This window comes from Chiloscyllium plagiosum, unplaced genomic scaffold (assembly GCF_037043375.1).
Source record: "Chiloscyllium plagiosum isolate Xiang-an unplaced genomic scaffold, Cpla_swu_hap1 HiC_scaffold_14, whole genome shotgun sequence".
NCBI lineage: Eukaryota > Metazoa > Chordata > Chondrichthyes > Orectolobiformes > Hemiscylliidae > Chiloscyllium > Chiloscyllium plagiosum.
In genome coordinates, this window is record NW_028270152.1 from 58,636,520 (window position 1) to 58,656,999 (window position 20,480).

General features: G+C 40.1%; 1 protein-coding gene across 13 annotated transcripts in view; it reads right to left on the minus strand.

Annotated features, from left to right (window-relative positions):
• chl1b (cell adhesion molecule L1-like b) overlaps positions 1–20,480 on the minus strand; it is a 900,313-nt gene that overhangs the window by 98,680 nt on the left and 781,153 nt on the right. For all 13 annotated transcript variants that reach the window (XM_087994484.1, XM_087994483.1, XM_087994485.1 and 10 more), the window contains one exon: positions 14,861–15,040. In XM_087994484.1, coding sequence (XP_087850610.1) covers positions 14,861–15,040 — 180 coding nt within the window. The remainder of the gene's footprint in view (positions 1–14,860; positions 15,041–20,480) is intronic.

Consider the following 20,480-nt stretch of genomic DNA (forward strand, 5'->3'; position numbering starts at 1 on the left):
ATTTGGGATTAATATCAAGATTGCTCAATTCTGGCTGATATCGATGATGTCTGACTGTACTCCAAGATTAGACTTGGCTAAAACACCCAGTTGGTTAACAGAATGTTTCCACATGCACATGTATGAACGAATATATTCAAAGAAAGATGAATACCAACAAAACCATTTTTATAGAGGTTCTTAGAAGTTGTGCTGAGGCTCTCTGGAAGACTGCAGCAGGTCTGTGACAGAAATGTTGGCGAAGCATCCCGCTGGTATCCAAAATCTCCCTGTTTCCCTAACGTTTTCATATTTCCCCTCTCAGCTCTGTCTCCACCTATTTGCTCACCTTTCTCTACTGACCACATCACTGCACCCCTCCACACTGTCCCCTAAACCTCAGTATTAAATAGGAATTTTTCCCAATTACTCTCAGTTCTGAAGAAGGATTACTGGATTCAAAACATTAACACTGCTTCCTTCCCACAGCTGCCAGACCTGCTGAGTTTCTCCAGCAATTTATGTTTTTGTTTCCAACCTCTAGCCTCCACTGTTTTATTTTGAACATTCTATACATCGCCACCACAACACCATGAGTAGTACGGTGGCTCAGTGGTTAGCACTGCTGCCTCACAGACCTGTTTTCAATGCCACCCTTGGGAGATTGTCTACTTGCACATTCTCCCCATGTCTGTGTGGATTTCTTCCCACAGTCCAAAGATGTGCAGGTTATGTGGTTTAGCCATGGGAAATACAGGATTACATGGATTGATCATGGGTGAGTGTGGGTCTGGGTGGGATGCTCTACAGAGAGTCATCGAGGACTTGATGGGCCAAATGGCCTGCTTCCACACTGTAGGGATTCTATGCCAATCTTCAGGAATAAGCTAAGAACATAGATCAGTATAGCACAGTGCAAGCCCTGCGGCCCTCAATGTTGTGCCAGTCTTTTATCCCACTCTAAGATCAGACTAACCTACATACCCTTTATTGTACTAATTCCATGAGCCAATCCAAGAGATGCTTAAATATCCCTAATGTATTTGACTCTACTGCCACTCTATGAGTGAAGAACCTACCTTTGACATCTCCCTTAAAGCTTTCTTCAACTACCTCAAAATTATGCCCCCTCATGTCAGACATTTCCACCATGGGAAAAGGTCTCTGACTATCCACTCTATTTATGCCTCTCAACATCTTGTACACCTCTATCAAGTCACCTCTCATCCTTCTTTGCTCTAATGAGAAAAGCCCTAGCTCCGTCAAGCTTTCTTCCTGAGACACACCCTCCAGTCCAGGCAGCATCCTAGTAAATCTCCTTTGCACCCTTTCCAAAAGCTTCCACATCCTTCAGATAATGAGATGATCAGAACTGAACACAATATTCCAAATGTGGTCTAATCAGGGCTCTACCGAGCAGCAGCATAACCTCGTGGCTTGTAAACTCAATCCCCCTGCTCAACATACCATATGCCTTCTTAGCAACCCTATCAACCATGCGGGCAACTTTGAGTGATCAATGAACTTGGACACCAAGATCCCTCTGTTCCTCGATACTGCCATGAATCCTGCCTTTAACCCTGTATTCTGCATTCAAATTCGACCTTCCAAAGTGAATCACTTCACACTTGAACTCCATCTGCCACATATCAGCCCTGTCCTGCACCCTGTCAATGTCCTGTTGCAATCTACAACAGCACTCCACACTATCCACAACTCCACCAACCATCAGGTCATCAGCAAACTTACTAACACACCCTTCCACTTCCTCATCCAAGTCATTTATAAAAATCACAAAGAGTAGAGGTCCCAGACAGATCCCTGTGGAACACCACTGGTCACTGAGCTCCAGGCTGAATACTTTCAATCTACCACCATCTATTCTCTATGGGCTAGCTAATTCTTCATCCAGACAGCCAAATTTCCCTGTATCCCATGCCTCCTTATGTTCTGAATGAGCCTATCATGGGGAACTTTATCAAATGCCTTGTGAAAATCCATGTACACTAGATCCAATGCTCTACTTTTATCAGCATGTTTTGACACATCCTTAAAGAATTCAATAAAGGTTTGTGAAGCATGACCTGCCCTCACAAAGCTATGCTGACTATGTCTAATCAAACTATGGCTTTCCAAGTAATCATCAATCCTGTCTCTCAGAATCCTCTACAATAATTTGCCCACCATTGACATAAGACTGACTGGTCTGTAATTCCCAGGATTATCCCTATTCCCTTTCTTGAACAAGGGAATACCATTCGGCATCCTGCAATCATACTCCAGTGAACAGTGAGGACGCAGAGATCATCACCAAAGGTGCAGCAATCTCTTCCCTTGCTTCCCGTAGTAACCCAGGATATAATCTGTCTGGCTGTGGGGTTTTATCTATTTCTATATTTTTCAAAATTTTCAGCACATCCTCTTTAAGGTCAACCTGTTGTAGCATATCAGTCTATTTCACGCAGTCCTCAGAAATGTCAAGGTCCCTCTCAGTAGTGAATACTGAAGCAAAGTATTTATTAAGGACCTCCCCTACTTTCACCGACTCCAGGTGCAAGTTTGCTCCACTATCCCTGATCAGCCTTGCCCTGACTCTGGCCACCCTCTTGTTCCTCACATAAGTGTCAAATGCCTTTGGATTTTCCTTAATCCTGTCCACTAAACCTTTTTCATGCCCCCTTCTAGCTCGCCTAAGTCCATTCTTCAGTTTTTCCTGGCTCCCTTGTAACCTTCTAAAGCCCTCTCTGATCCTTGACTCCTCATCCTTAAGTAAGCTTTCTTCTTCCCCTTGACTAGATGTTCCATATCTCTTGTCACCAAAAGTTTCTTCACCCACCATCCCATCTTGCCTCAGTGGGACAAACCTGTCCAGCACCCTCAGCAGGTGCTTCCTAAGCAACCTCTATATTTCTGTTGTGCATTTCCCTGAGAATATCTTTTTCCAAATTTGGTGCATAGCATTGGAATCCCCCCTCCCCCAATTAAACACTTTCCCACACCATCTGCTCCTATACCTCTCCATGAGTAAAGTAAAGGTCATGGAGCTGTGATGATTATCATCGAAATGCTCTCCCACCAAGAGGTGTAACACTTGTCATAGTTTGTTGCCAAACATCAAATCCAACATGACCTCCCCTCTCGTCTTCCTACTGACAAATTGCATCAGGAACCCTTCCTGGACACACCTGGCAAAAACTACTCCATCAAACCTTTTGAACAAAGTAGGTTCCAATCAATATTAGGGAAGTTAAAGTCACCCATGACAATAACCTTGTTACTTCTGCACCTTTCCAAAACCTGCCCTTCTGTTTCTCTGTTGCTATTGTGGGGTCTGTAAAAAACTCCCAATAAAGTGACTGTTCCTTTCCTGTTTCTGACTTCCACCTATACTGACTCTGTCGACAAACCATCCTTGGAGATCTCCCTTCTGTAGCTGTGATACTATCCCTGATAAGCATTATCACCCTCCCCATTCCTTTTGAAACATCTCAACCCCGGAACATCCAACAACCATTCCTGCCCCTGTCTCCATAATGGCCACAACATCATAGTTCCAAGTACGAATCCATGCTCTGAGTTTGTCACCCATATTCCTGATGCTTGTAGAATTGAATAATTCTGAATTTCTTAAACAATGTGCTTTTGTCCAAATAAAGACAGGAAGTTTGTGTCTTTTTTTGTTATTGTTTGACGTGAAGTAAATGTAGGAAAATCCAAAGTTACAGACTCAATGTAGCTTTTCAATGGCTATTAAATTCACAATGTACAGCATCCAATACCAAGTTAAATTGATTCAGATAGTGCACAGATTTTGTGTTGCCTGTTCATTTCTGTAATTGTGATGTGTGGTGCAGTGCTGAATGTGCTGCTGAGAGCCTGCAAGCTCTGCAGAGGATCTAGGCTCGCATCAATTGACATTTGCTGCACTTCCAAACGCTGTATGTGTTAAAGTAGATTACTCTAGCTACAGTTATTGATGAAAGTGGATGTGGAAAACTGTCTGTTCTTGAATAAACTGAAGCACTGGTACCCCGAGCAATAGGGAGGACTGCCAGGTTCTCAGATGCAGCACATCAGCCACAAGAGGTGAAAAATGAGGCAGGATGCCAATTTTCTAGAAGGGTGAGGCCGTCTACTCTTGACCCACTCCAATTTGCCTATCAGACCAACAGATCCACGTTAGATGTCATATCACTTGCCGTTCACTCCTCCTGAGAACATCTTGACACCAAGAACAGCTACGCAAGAATCCTCCTCATTGACTAAAGTTCAGCCTTCAACACTATTATCCCCTCGAGACTGATTACCGAACTTTGTGATCTCGGACTAATCCCCACTCTCTGCAAATAAATCCTCAGTTTCCTGACCCACAGGCAACAATCAGTGAAGATTGAGGACAATGTTTCATCCTCACTAACACTCAACACTGGAGCTCCCAGGGGTGCGTACTCAGCCCCCTACTGTACTCACTGTACACCCATGACTATGTCAGCAAATACCAGACTAATGCCATTTACAAGTTCGCTGATGACACCACCATAGTTGGTCGAATCTTAGATAGCGGCGAAACAGGCTACAGATGGGAGGTGTAAGACCTGGAAAAATGGTGCACTGAGAACAACCTAGCTCTCAATGCCAGCAAAACAAAGGAACTCATTATTGACTTGTGGCGGGATGTTATTCAGGCCCTGCCCCCTCCTCCCCGCCCCTACCTTACCCCCCACATTAACAGCACAGAAGTGGAGCGAGTGGAGCGTGTCAAACTCCTGGGAGTGGTCATCCACAACAAGCTTTCTTGGACTCTTCATGTGGATGCACTGGTTACAAAGGCCCAACAATGTCTCTTCTTCCTCAGGCAGCTGAGGAAATTTGGCATGATGGCGAATACCCTTACCAACATTTATAGATGCGCCATCAAGAGCATTCTGTCTGGATGTATCACTACCTGGTTTGGCAACTGTACCAAGATCGGAGACAGTTACAGAGAGTGGTGAACTCGGCCCGGACAATCACAAAGGCCAACCTCCCATCTATAGAATCCACCCACCAGGTCGCTGTCAAGGAAAGGCCAACAGCATTCTCAAAGATCCATCCCACCCTGGCAATGTTTTTCTACAACCTAACCATCGGGGAGAAGGTACAGAAGCCTGAACACACACACCAGCTGGTTTCAAAACAGTTTCTACCCTACTATTGTTAGAATACTGAATGGACTCTCATACTCTGACCATTCGCCTGTACCTGTGTTTTTGTTTTTGCCAATGCTTACCTATTAATTACTTATGTTTGCTATTTAACTCTGTGATCTGCCTGTATTGCTCGCAAGACAAAACTTTTCACTGTGCCCCAGTACACGCAACAATAAATTCAATTCAATTCAATCATGTGAACGTATTGAAAACAATAGCATGAAGATCAATGTCAAGAGCTTGGTTCTGATAACCATGATACAATGTTGGTAAAAATTCAACATTGGTGAATAAATGGTAAAAATGCGATCTTCTACTAACTATACCATTAATTTTACACACTGCTCGCATCATCATCATTCACCCATTAACAACGTCAAGGGATTAGGTTTCCAGCCTGACATTCAAAAGATCCATTGGACACCCAACTACAGTGGCAACATTCACATTTATATTTCACAGCTTTCATCTACTTTTAAATATTTAGCCATGTCACTGAACACATGACAATCCACTCACCGACATTCTGATAGCAGAATGCTGCAGCTCAGAGACTGATGGCACATTTGTAACTCCCCACCTCATTGGAGAAGACTGTACTTAGGATTATTGGTACACACATGACTGAGATCATGGCAACCATCATCAATGAAGCCATCCGGCTTATGCAACTTCTTAAATTCTAATTGAACCTCAACCATAATCTGCGTTATATTGAAAGCTGACAACAGTGTAACCATGCACCTCTTGCCGTCCATCTACCCAGCTTTCCCTCAGCTCAACTTCCCTTTGTGCATGTATGCCTTCACATGGTCAAGAACCATCACTTGGCCGGTCAGTCATGCCTCAGTATGAAAACTTGGAGGATGATCACAAGGCTGAGGAAGGACTGAACCTTGAGATTAGATGCTGACAATGCCCAGGGTCATGTAGAGACAACATTTGTAAGTAGTTGCAGCCACAATATGGAGGAACGTATTGTGTACATGCCTACTAAGTAGAAAAAGAGACAACAGATTCATTCTGCTGCAAAAGGCTCAGAGGAGAGCTTAAAAGGGATAATACAGAGGCACCTCTATTATCTGAATGACACGGATGGGAAGTATTTTGTTTGGATAATTGAATGTTCAGATAATCGAATGCAGGATAACACAGTTTAGCCAAGCATTGGGACCTTGCAATCTTGTTCAGATAATCGAAATTCGGATAATTGATGTTCAGATAATTGAGGTTCCTCTCTCTACAGGAAAATGGCGATGGTCAGCACAGAGAAATGCTTGGTGCATTGACAGATCTTCCACAGACCCTACTGTTACTCATCAGGAGGACAGAGGCATCGAGCCCAACTTGGTACACCTTCTGTTCAGGGTTCATCAAGATTGGAGCCCATTCCATTGGGCATGAAAGCAGTGGCCAGATACATAAGAACACTTGCAGGCCTGCCATGATGCAAAATTTGATGGTTCATGTATCAGTTCCCTCCACAGCTCAGGCAGAAACCACCCAACATTTGAGTGCTGCAGTGAAAGTTCAAACTGAGTTTATACAATCACTTCTTGTTGCATGCAAGTCCAGGTTGATCTCTTAGGAGAAAATGAGGACTGCAGATGCTGGAGATCAGAGCTGAAAAATGTGTTGCTGGAAAAGCGCAGCAGGTCAGGCAGCATCAAAGGAGCAGGAGGATCAACATTTCGGACATAAGCCCTTCTTCAGGAATCTTGAAGAAGGCTTATGCCCAAAAGGTTTCCAGCAACACATTTTTCAGGTTGATCTCTTGTAGGTCACAATTGTAGATGCCAGTACTGAAAATGGCTTGAAGGATCTTGGAGCAGTACTGCAAGTAGTGCTCTAGACAGTACGAAAATAAAGTAGGTATAAGCTGCTTGTTTGGTGGTCTCTTGTATTGGAGGATTTCGGTCAATGAAGTGCAGTAATGCTCTGTAGCAGGGGTATGGAAAGGAGGAGAATGGAACTACAGAACACTTCCATTACCAATCTTGCACTGTGGCAGAAATCAAGAAAGTGGGTGAGGCAGGGAGAGATAGTGATTTTCACTGTCACAACCTGCATGGTCAACCCCCCACCCCACACCCCACCATCCCCCCACATCATTGCCATTGTATCTCTGATATTCCTTTCTATTTGAAAATTAAAATGAGGCAGTTTCAATCTGGAGTGGATGACCAGATTTGTATATTTTGTGTTCACATTATTGTGGTGAAATTACTTGCATGGTTCCAGGGATTAGTTGTTCCATTTATATGGACTGTACAACATGGTCTAATGACATTGTGTTTTTACTGTTCATTGTTTTAACTTCACATTGCTTTTAAAAATATTTTACAACTTATTTCAGCTTTCAATGTCTCAGCAACAATATCAGAAATTTGCAAAGAATTTTCTCATCTGCAGGGCCACTTATTGTTCTCAATTTGAAAGGATCCAAATGATCTATAACAGATTCATTTTTCACTGAACATATTTTGGTATTTTATCATCTGTTGTTAATTTCACATTATAAACATTACAGGTTATGCTGCACCCAATTCACTAGAATTGCAGTAATTAGCCCAGGTTTGCAAAGCCACCTACTTCTTAATATTAACTTTTGTACATTTTTTTGCATTGTTATGAGTAAATTGCTTGTTAAGCAGAAAATTTTCTGAACCGGGAATAAGTCTATGCTGTGAGTAACCCACTCCTGATTTGCATTATCTGATAGTTGCAGTTGCTACTCTTTAGGGTCGATGACAAGGAAATGTAGCAATATATGCATTATTCCACAGGGCATGCACACACTCAAACAACAAAAAAAGATGTAAATCAGTGTATCGTGTTTATTGCATTTTTATATGGTTAAAAAAACTTGGTCAACAATTTGTGAAATATTTGCCTTCGATCTTAAGGAGAAAGTAGTTGCCTTTTTTTTAAAGACCTCATCATTGTTGCAAGAACAGATACAGTGACAAACAGGTCATTTCTGTTTTGAGAATATTTCTTCCAGACTCCTTTTAGAACATTTGTAGGTGCGTTTCTTTTAGAATGCTACTCAAGCTTACCTCTCAAAATAATAATCATCCCATTTATGGAATCACAGATTGTAGCATCTTGACAGTGTGGAAGTAGTCCATTTGGCCCATCAAGTCCACACTGACACTCCAAAGAGCATCCCACTAAGACTGAACCCCCATACCCTAGCCCTGTAACTCTGCATTTCCATAATCCATCTAAACTAGGCATTTTTGGATATTATCTGCAATTTAGCAAGACTAATCCACCGAATCTGCACCTTTTTATACTGTGGGAGAAAACCGGAGTACCTGGAGGAAACCAACACAGACACAGGGAGAATGTGCAAACTTTGCACAGTCACCTGAGGCTGGAATTGAATCCGAGTCCCTGGTGATGTGAGGCAGCATTTCTATCTCGTAAGTCACCAGGCCACCCCCATTATATTCATGCTATTTCTTGAAATAGATTCCCAAAGGGAATAGTTTGTCTATTTCTGCATGGTTTCTGTCTTACTGCTGTTTTATGAGTCACCCACAGTTTAGAGGCCATATTCCAAATTGAGAAATTATTATTTTCCTGACTTGCCTTGACATGGCAGGAGGCTTGATATATCATTGGCTACTTTGGATCAAAGGAAATAAATGAACCAAGAAAAATTTGCTCATCGAACTAGTCCGGTTTCTTACAACTGAGCAGACCTGTATTACATCATGAAGTGAGGACATTTGCATAATTGCCATTTATTACTTTTAAAATGATCTGGTATTTCAAATAATAGATATTCTTTTGGCTTCACAATTTAACTGGAACAAAGGCTTAATTTTCAAAATCTCATCTGGAATGTTCTGTGTCATTTAATCTAATGTGCAACAGTATTTCTTTAGTGCTGAAGTGGAATGAAATAGTCATTAGAATTTACAAAACTACAGTAAAGATGATAAAAAATGTATTTAATGTTTTATGCTCAGTCTTAAATGAACCAAGAAATCACGGCCTATTGGTTGTAAGTGTTCACCATGAAATACTGCACCCAATTCCTATTAACATGGATAGAAGCAACTGCATGGAAACAATATCATATATCACCTTGTAGAATTAGAATTGTGATTTTTTTTACATTTGAACACATAATATTTGAATTTACTCAGGGTTAAAAAAAACAGCATTTAACTAAGTTGCTGCTGCTAAATGATTTAACAGCCCAAAATGTAGCTCCACCAACTGTCTTGATCTTGCTTTATTGCTGAACTAACCACTTTGCAAGGGCCAGGTGCATTAAGTGATCTATCTGAAATTAGTTAACATAAGCAGCCTCAGTATGCCGGCTTGTATAAAGTGCTAAAAGTTCGTACATTGACGTTGAACATTTGATCCAGATAATTAAATATAATGGAGTTGTAAGTAATGATTTCAGCAGTAGAAAATTATCAAATTAAAATGAAAGGGCAGAAATTTACAGAATTGTCTCCTTGGTAATTATTTGGGAATATTATCCTGAAGACTACTAACAAACTTTTCTTCCAATCAATGAATAAGATTCTGAAATTGCTTCAGTCATTTTTACATAACCTTAGGCTGTAATTTGATTACTGTACAAATTCTATATTTCCATTTGAGTTGAACATAGTGTTATATGCCCCAAGAAATAATGTTTGCTGACTGCAGAATTCACTGAAAACAGATTGCCTCACAAAAGTACAGCCGTACTAGTCTATTAAGAATGAGAGGTATTATGTTTTCAGGACAATATGTACTTTGATTTAACTACTGTACTCAATGTAATTCAAAACCCAAGTTAAAGTTGCAACCAGAGCATGAATGGGGTATTTGATTACCTTATATTGTGCAGCTTACAATTTATTTTTCCTCCCCTGTGTATAATCACCTTTGTCATTTGCTATAAAAATTGTACGTTTCCTCCTGAATGTCCAGAAAGCAAACCAGTAAGACTTGTAAATGACACGTACCACTTTGACTCATTTTGTATACTTCAAAATGGAGTTCCAGACAGATCAGCACATTCATTTTCAAGGATTTCTGCTTCTTAACTGATTGTTTTCCTCTAGGTTACAAGAGGATACATCACAATGCAGAGCTCCTCTGGCGTGCTCCACCATTCAATTAAATCATGGCTGATCTGTACCTTAACTTCGTCTGTACATCATTCCTTGATATCATTAAAGATATTCTAATCTCAGTCTTAAAAAATTCAATTGACTTAGCATTCATTACAATATTTGTGAAAACATATTTTCTGGCTTTCGTTTACTTAATTCTAATTTGAAGATTCTACCATCTTGTTCCTGATCTCATCACAATGTAAATGTGACTTTCATTACTGCACTGTAAAATTTTGTCTCATTTTAAACAATTCCCTTTGGCATTTTGAACACAAGGATTACAAGCCTTGCTTCATAAATTAAGACTTTAAACAATGATATAATGATGATCAATATGCACTTTATTCTTTGGAAGATTAATAGACCTTATCTGACAGATTTTCGCTTTTAAGGTAGGTAGCTCAAGTCAAGAAATTTTCTGACTTGGCAGACCTCTTTGGTCGAAAATAATCCATTCTGCCCCTAATTTACTCTGGGGAAGTTGGTGATGATCCCAGACTCTTTTAAAGAGATCAGGAGAGTGATTTTGTTTGAATGGATGTGATGAAGTGCAGATTTTGATTGATCGATACCTTGGTGAGGTTATAATTGTTTTCTGTGATTTCATTTCTCAATATCTCAAAGTTAATTTGCACAAGATGCAGGTGTGAAGTGCTGAAGATATTTGTCATTACAAGTTCAATAATCTGTTTGATTGACATTTTTATAGAATTTTAAGAAACAGTTCTTTTAAAAAAAAATGAAAATACGAATTGATGATTTTCTAGCAGTTTCACACATGCTATTGATAGTACAAGGTTCATTGGTTCAGTCCATAGTACAGTCATTTCTTCTATAGCATGATAGTCACATTCCTGTGTGACCTTGTGCTATGCAAGAATCGTGCAATACAAATAACACTTCAAAGTTTGTGAGAAGATTTGTAGCTCGGGTGCTCGTTGCTGTGGTTCTGTTCGCCGAGCTGGAAGTTTTTGTTGCAAACGTTTCATCCCCCTGTCGAGGTGACATCCTCAGGGCTTGGGAGCCTCCTGTGAAGCGCTTCTGTGGTGTTTCCTCCGGCACTTATAGTGGCCTGTCCCTGCCGCTTCCGGTTGTCAGTTTCAGCTGTCCGCTGTAGTGGCCGGTATATTGGGTCCAGGTCTATGTGTTTGTTGATGGAGTTTGTGGATGAGTGCCATGCTTCTAGGAATTCCCTGGCTGTTCTTTGTTTCGCTTGCCCTATAATGGTAGTGTTGTCCCAGTCAAATTCATGTTGCTTGTCGTCTGCGTGTGTGGCTACTAGGGATAGCTGGTCGTGTCGTTTCGTGGCTAGTTGATGTTTGTGGATGCGGATCGTTAGCTGTCTTCCTGTTTGTCCTATATAGTGTTTTGTGCAGTCCTTGCATGGGATTTTGTATACTACATTAGTTTTGCTCATGCTGGATATCGGGTCCTTCGTTTTGGTGAGTTGTTGTCTGAGAGTGGCTGTTGGTTTGTGTGCTGTTATAAGTCCTAGTGGTCGCAGTAGTCTGGCTGTCATTTCAGAGATGTTCTTGATGTATGGTAGTGTGGCTAGTCCTTTGGGTTGCGGCATGTCCTCGTTCTGTTGTCTGGACCCAATATACCGGCTACTACAGCGGACAGCTGAAACTGACAACCGGAAGCGGCAGGGACAGGTCATTATAAATGCCGGAGGAAACACCACAGAAGCGCTTCACAGGAGGCTCCCAAGCACTGAGGATGTCACCTAGACAGGGGACAAAACGTTTGCAACAAAAACTTCCAGCTCGGCGAACAGAACCACAGCAACAAATAACACTTTTCATTGTTGGTGATGCGATTGTGCTACAGCGAACACACGTTTTAAAAGGATGTGCTTTAGAAATTGTGTCCCCTATTCGCTAATTGCATTGCAGCGAATTGTGTTGATGAAATGCACATTATGGCAGTACGACCTGTATATACTGGGTAAATAGAAATCCAAATTACATGAAATGAAGGGAAGTTTTAGGGTCTACTGAGATAGGGGGCACAAGTTGGCTTGGAGGGGGCAAGTCTAAGACGTTTTGAAGTTACCTTTCAAAAGATTCCTGAATCTAGAATATGGTACACAACCCCTTTGAGATCATGAAATTCAAGTCACAGTAAATTTAGATTGATGCCACAGAGGCTGCAGGGGACTAGGAATTATTTATCTTGCAATGGAGACCACAAGATTGGAAATGCAGGATATGAGTTTATGACTCATATCCTTATCCTATGCCAATGAAAATTGGATATATGAATCAAGTCCTGTCTGTCATTTTTAAGTGGCTCTGGAGACCTTCTAACTCTGCACATCAGCTCTTGGTATCCAAAACTGAACGTAGATCTCCAGAGAGAATCGAAGAATGCTCTTTCTAAATTAAGAATAACATTCTCACTTTAATTTCCTTAATGTAAAGGGCAACATTTTCTTTTAGCCATGTATCTTTTAATGATCTGTAAATCCTTTGTAAATCCATAGCTCCTCTGCGCTTCATATTAAGAAAATATTCTAATTTGTCTTCCTCAACTGACTTCACACTTGATTAAGAATGAACTCCATTTGCTCTAATTTTGTCTGCTCACTTAGTCTGTCATTGCAACTGCCTGCTCTAATTTGCTAAATTTAGCATTAATTTGAATTACGGATGTTTAAGTCTTAACCTTAAATTCAAATCATCACAATATCTAATGAAAGTGGAGGCTCTGGTATAGATCTCAAGGAACCAAGACTTGTCTCATCGGCTAACCAGATAACAGACAAAATAATTTTTAAAAAGATTGGTGTCCTGAGTGGAATGGAAAGACTGAGATGGCAATTTAATGGTATGTGTCTATGGAGGTTGTTGAGATTTGTCTTTTGATTTGTCAGGTTTTGCTTTTCTTAGAGCTTCCTTCTCCAAGTACTTTCACTTGCTTGCAGGAGGCACAGCGTCAAATAGTGTGGTGCTTAAAAAATATAGCCAGTCAGGCAGCATCCGATGAAGAACAGAATCAATGTTTCGAGCATAAACTCTTCATTCTGATGAAGGGCTTATGCTTAAAACGTTGATTCTCCTCCTCATCGAATGCTGCCTGACTAGGCATCCTCATCGGATGCTGTGCTTCTTCCAGCTCCACACTCTTCGATTCTGATCGCCAGCATCTGCAGTCCTCACTTTCTCCCAGAAGACACAGGCTGACTGGTTCACACTGAGCTATAATTTTAGACAAGAACCACAGCTAACGGCAACTGTCGAGGGAAAATAAACTGGCTTTCTTCAGGCTTGATGGTGTTTACTTCAGAGAAAAGAATAGCTCCTTTCTTTCAGGACGTCTGACAGTTTATAAGTTAAACATTCACACCCACACAAGTTGAACAGCTACCTCGAAGCCAATTACATAGTTGCTGGCATGCAGAGCCCCTTTGAAATTATTGAATGGTCACCATTCCTAACCAGTCCAATCAGCTACTTGTTGTTGACCAAGTCTCCATTTATAGATACGCCTTAGCTCTGGCTTATCAGCAACTAGACTACTCCCACAGCTTGATCATCACCAGTACAAGCATTACTTATAATGATTATCTGATAACTTACTTTGAAAAAAAAGGTGCAACAATCCCTTCCACAATCCTTTTTTGAAGAACTAATACTTTTTCCCATTTCAGTCCACAATCAAAAATATGGAAAAGTAAAAAGCTATCGTCTGTATAACCTCACATTTCCTTACTATTAACAAATGACAAGTTCTTGTCAAAATATTATCTTGCATTCTGTTTGTACTCATTCCTAAATGCTTCACCCCCATATAGAGAATCCGGATCCACTGCAAATTAGTAATCACTTCAAAAAGAATTCAACTCGATTAGTCAGGAATGATCGGTTTTTCCAAGAACCAAAACAAATAACTTTGGACAGCTCATACTTGTTCAAATGCTTACTCACTCCACTATGAATAATAGGTTTGTGGTCACCTAATTTCTCTCTCTTTCTGTCAGTCCCTGAATCCAAACAGCTTTGAAAAAGGAGGACTAATTCATCCACTGCAATCACCTATTTTAGGTTCTGTTGTACAGCTAGCATTTTGTGCTGTACCTCTTGCTAATAGCAAATATGATCCACGCTGTGAGGTGGTCACAGGTAATATTCATGCAAAGTTGTTATTTCACAGATTTAAAAATACCAATAGTTATAGAATACTTCTTCATAGCATTTGCCAATTTTATGGAACAGACTTTTGTATTTTAATTATATTGGAATTCTCTGTATAAGTTTTACAAAAAAATTGACGTATTGTTGTGTCCCTAGTTTACCTATTCTCATTTGCTATTTTTAGTGAAATGATAGATTAAACAAAATGAGTGAGACAAATAAAATAAAACTCTTGTTTCAGTATAATAGAATGCAATGTTGGTACCAAATGCTTTATATTGTATAGAAAGATTAATTCATTATGTGCAAAGGATATTTGAGATTTTAATAATCACCAACTCAAAAATCCTTGAATTACGCCTAAGTATTTCAAAAACAATCACTCATTATGATAGATTACAATTTGCAACCATCGTTGTCTTACCTCCTTCCATAACTGTTGTTCCTTCTTCTGTAATAAGTTTCCCAGGTCCACTCCTTGTGTAAGCACTCAGGTAGAACTTATACTTGCTGCTGGTGTCAAGGTCAGAGACTACCATCTTGGTTGTAATAGGATCCGTAATATTAATAGTATTCAAAGAACCAATTTCTTCTGTGTCATTAACTGCAACATAAAACATTTAAGCATGAGATTTTGTTCTAGTGTGCTCAATGCCTGTACCTGGAAGAAAGAAAGAAAATAATTTTGCTGTTAGTGAAAACCTTAGGAGGCAAAGGTTTTTAAATCTAGCTAGCACACATCTTTTCTGCTCTTTTTTTAGAATATTTAAATGCCACAGATTCGGTGGGACTGTCAATGTTCACCATTATTCCTTTGAAACTGGCAAACACTTCTGGATTCCACACACCTACAGTTTAGCACAGATATCCAGAAGTTGCTGTCTATGATAAGGATTGAGGCACCACTAAATTAAGAGTAGAATTCACCAAGTTGATGAGAACTAGCCTTTTTAACTCTATTTATCTTAACTATGAAAACATTTGTTGAATAATGTGTAACTGATTTAGTAGTTGGTATGTTCAAATTTCTGAACAACCTCACTGGCCCTGAAAAATGAACCCTATTGGTAGAATGTTATATTTCTCCAGAATGACTAAAAAATGCGCCTTTAAAATATATTTTAAGTTTGCTTATTAGCTTATATCTTAATCATATTGTTATATTTCTATTTATAATTTTGCTTTCAGTAAGCTCTTCATAAAAAGGGAAGCAATCAGAGCATTTTGTATGCTGGGTTCATGTTTGGGAGAGTACTCTGAGATCATTGGGTGGCAATCCTACTTGATTTTTTATTACTGGACATACATGATTGTGACAATGCTGTGACTTTAACAAGGTTATTTTTGTCCTTGGCTATTTTCAAGGGAGGTGGTAAAGGCAGAGGTGACAAATTGTGTACTTTGACAATGGCAGGAGAGTGGGTAGTTCTCCCAGTTCAGGTTTTTCTAGTTTGGTTTGGTTTTAGTTGGCAGTCAGAAGCTGCTGCAGCCAAGAGAGAAGTGTTCAAAGCTTCAGCAGATGGTTCCTGACTGGCTTTCTCTCTGAAAACTCTTTGGACGTTGTTTCCTCCTGCCTGTAAGAACCTGAGTTTGAATTTACATTTTGCCAAAGAGTGTGTTTATAAGATGTCACAGGAATTGGAACAGCTCCTTAGCTGGTTTTCAAATAATTAAGTTTATTCTAAATTCTGTTTTTGTTTGTTTATGTTTCAACCATAGCATTTAAACAAATTGTTTGCTTAAAGCCGAGTGGCTTTTCCAGCAACATCACTCCTGGAATATCTTATTCACATCTGCCTTTAAAATAAGAAAAGGTTAGTGTCTCCACTACCTTCATAAAATATTTTGAGGGGGTCTGGTCCTTAACATGATTCTGTGTCAATGTGTAGATTCAAACTAATGTTGGGAAAGAGCAAAACCACATATTGGAATCATTAATCCTTTAGTGATGACTCCTGTTAAGATCAGCAGAACTTGACATAATTCAGGTTCTGATCACAAAATGCAACCCATTAGATTCTGACGATCACTCAGTTCCATAGCATCTCAAATTGGACTGATTAGCAATTTAAATCTCAATGTACAAAATGATCAAATTATAATTTGTACATAAATAAGGTAACACCTTGCATTATTCATGGTCATTACACAATAAATACCACTTACAAATTTCTGTGATATAATGCTTTTTAATTCACCTTAATATTGCTGACGCAGATATTGAACTAAATCACTGATACTTTCAGCTCAATAATGGGCCATTAATTCAAGTATAAAGGGTTGCAAATATGGGAAGAGATAATTGTTACTCGTAATGTTCAGGATGCATGGAGTATGACCACCAATGATGGAAAGTGGTAACTTTTACAATTAGCATTATAATGAAGATATATCCAGCCTTATATCCTTCCTTTGCTAACTCTTTCATCACTCTCACCCCCCCCAAGAACAATTAAGGACTGGAGCAAACTTTCACAACACTTGATTTCAGTGCCCCCCAAGGATTAATTTCAGGAAAATCTGTTGAATTTTTAAAAATCAAAAAATGTCCACCCGCAGCACTCATTGTACACCTTTCGTGACAAGTTCCAAGTGGACAACTATGTAGGGAGAACACACCAAAGTCATACTAATCAAGGGCGAAAGTGAGGACGGCAGATGTTGGAGATTAGAGTTGAGAGTATAGTGCTGGAAAAGCACAGCAGGTCAGACAGCATCCAAGGAGGAGAGTCGATATTTAGAGCAAAAGCCCTTCATCAGGAATGAGGTTCTGAGCCCTCAATGGTCAAGGCAATGGCAGAACAGTGCCATGGCCCATTGGTGGTGGGATAATGGTGCTGTGTTTCAGGACAGTTATGCATCTGGCTCACACATGAAAAAAGTGCAGGGTGACAAGCCTTTATCCAAAATCCTGAAATCCAAAAACTGAAGGTATTTTTGTGAATTTTTTTTCATTACCAATACTGTTTGGCGTGCAAACAGTTAACCCACACCCACTCAATGCGTGTCACTCAGATACGACATGGGAGGGCGCGGCTCAGCACTGGCAGGCCTCAATTCTGTATCAGGGCTCGTTTTACTCACAGTGAGTCTGCTGTTAGGTAAGATTTTTTAAAATTTCACCGTCAAACTCTCACTTATTCTGAAATTTGAAAACTTCTGAATTCCAAAAACCAGGTGGTCCCGAGCATTTCGGATAAATGATTGTGCACCTGTACCAGAAGTAATGATGTCCAAAGGACAGCTTCCCTGAGTTAAACTTGATGGGAATAAAACATAACAATTTAACAGTTACAATCTGGTTAAGGACTGTTAACATTTAAATTCAACGCTTAAATGCCTCTCTTTAACCAGCAGAACACACTGAAATTTTATTTTTTAAACAACAAAGCCTTTTATGGTACAGAAGAGAATGACATAAAACAAGTACTGTCAACATAATATTGCTTGCAACTATTTTTGATATACATTTGTTTTACTTTTGCCAATGATTCCCTTGTAAGACAAAACAATGTTCAAATATTTTCCTTTGCTCTGCTATTCTCAGAGATGAAGATCTAATTTACCCTCGATTGAATGTGGCAGCCTCAGTTCTCATGGGGTTATTTTTCAATGCTTCCAGGTTACTCTACCCTTTATTTTCTTTTGTAATAAGGCACTGTGAGGACCAATGTAGATTCTCCCACAAGCTACAAACTGTGAAGTCTTCAGCTTCTATCCCTCATAAGATTCAAACTGAGATTGAGTTTCACCTCTCAGTCACTGGTGTTTTGCTTGGTCTGCAGAGTAGCTCCATCATTTGTGTTGGCTATCTTCTCTCAGTGAGCTGCAAACCACAGTGCAAGATTGCACAGTCAGTGTGAGCTAAACTTCGCCTGAGAGAAACAGGGTGAGTGAGTATGTCTGAGGGAGCTTGGTTCAAAGTGGGAACTCATCTCTACCAAGTTCAATTTTCGAGAAAAAGTCAGGTTTTGCCTTGAATTAACAATCTTAGCACGAGCTAAAGTGGCTTCACTGAGCTTTTGCTCGAAACATCAACTCTCCTGCTTCTCGAATGCTGCCTGACCGGCTGTGCTTTTCCAGCACCACATTTTTTGACTCTGATCTCCAGCATCTGCAGTCCTCACTTTCTCCTAGCAACTTTTTGATAGTGACTGTAGTCTATCAATAACCTGAAATCACTTCCCTGAATATTTTATTGATTATGGTAGCAGAAGGCTGAGTTAGGAAGTGACCCATCACCGCTCTGTTTACAAGAGGGATTTTTAAAGTGCACAGTAAGTTTAGACAAATGGTCAGTGAGAGGGAGAATTCATGTGAGTGAGACAGCGACAAGAGAGGAGAAAGTGAGAACTGCAGATGCTGTAGATCAGAGTCGAGAGTATGGTGCTGGTAAAGCAAAACAGATCAGGCCGCATCCCAGGAGCAGGAGAATCAACATTTCAGGCATAAGCCCTTCATCAGGAATGAGGCCTTAAGCCCTTCATCAGCCCATTCCTGATGATAAGCCTATGCCCAAAATGTCGATTCTCCTGCTCCTCGGATTCTGCCTGATCTGCTGTGCTTTTCCAGCACCCCACGCTTGACTCTGATCTCCAGTGTCATCAGTCCTCACTTTCTCCTAGTTGATTTCAACCCTACTGAGAAGCCTCGTTCAAGGATACCTACTTGAAGAAGAGACAAGAGAGACTGAGTCAGTAGATCCAGGAATCTGGTTGAAAATTGGAACCTGCCACAGAGGGGCAAAAAGGTGCTTGAAGTGAGATTGACTCTTAGAAATAAAGTATGTTGAATGTAGAAATAAAGTTTGGTGAAGGGAAGACGTGCTGTTTTTTCTTGCTGTAAGTTCATTGCTTGGTTAAAAAAAGTGCTATTAGGAGCTATCTTAAAATTGTTATGCATTATAAAAACATTATTTACAAGGAAGTAGCTGCATATTCTCTAATCAATGTTTTCAGAGATGGTATGACATACTTCTGGAGCAGATGATACTTGAAGCTGGATTTCCTGGCTCAGAGGGAGGGACATTATCATTGCACCATAAGACAGTGAGAAACGTCAGGAATAAGACAGTCAGGGACAATGTAATAAAGTAACCCAAAGCATAGTAAAGTGAAAATAAGAGAATTAAAGTTCAGAAATGTCTGAACGGGAGGGGAGGAAGGTTAAAAACAAGGGAGAGGAATAGTGACGGCAATTCAGAAGTTAGAGAAACAGAGACTTGCTTCTGCGGCAATAATGGTGATTCCAGGAGGTCAGAGCATCTCCAGGGTATTCTTTGAGGACAAAGTGAGAGAGTATTTACATGGATCATTTAGAGTTGGGGACAAAATGCAATGTGTCAAAATTTGCAGATGAGTGGTCAAGCAACGTGTGCAGACGGATATAATAGGTTAGGTGAGTGAGCAAGGGTCTGGCAAATGGAATACAATGTTGGTAGATGTGAAGTCATCCATTTTGGTAGATATAACAGCAAAATGGATATTATTTAAATGGTGAAAAATTGCAACATGCTGCTGTACAGGGGGACCTAGGTGTCATTGTGCATGAATCACAAAAAGTTGGTTTGTAGGCGCAGCAGGTAATTAAGAAGACAAATGTAATATTGTCCTTCACTGCTAGAGGGATACAGTTGAAAAATAGGCATGTTATGGTGCAGCTATATAGCATGCTGGTGAGGTCACACCAAAAGTACTGTATACAATTTTCGTCTCCTTACTTGAGAAACAACGTATTGACACTAGATAGGGTGCAGATCACGTTCACCAGCTGGATTCCAGAATGGAATAAGATCACGTTATGTGGAGAAATTGAGTAGACTGAGACTGTACTCACTGGTTAGAAGAATGAGGGGGGGGTCTTACCGAAACATATAACATTTTGAAGGGAATTGATAGGGTAGAAGCAGGGAGGTTGTTTCCACTGGCAGATGAAACTAAGAACCAGTGGGCATTACTTCAAAATAAGTGAGCAGATTTAGGACTGAGTTGAGGAGGAATTTCTTCACCCAAATGGTTGTGAATCTGTGGAATTCCCTGCCCAAT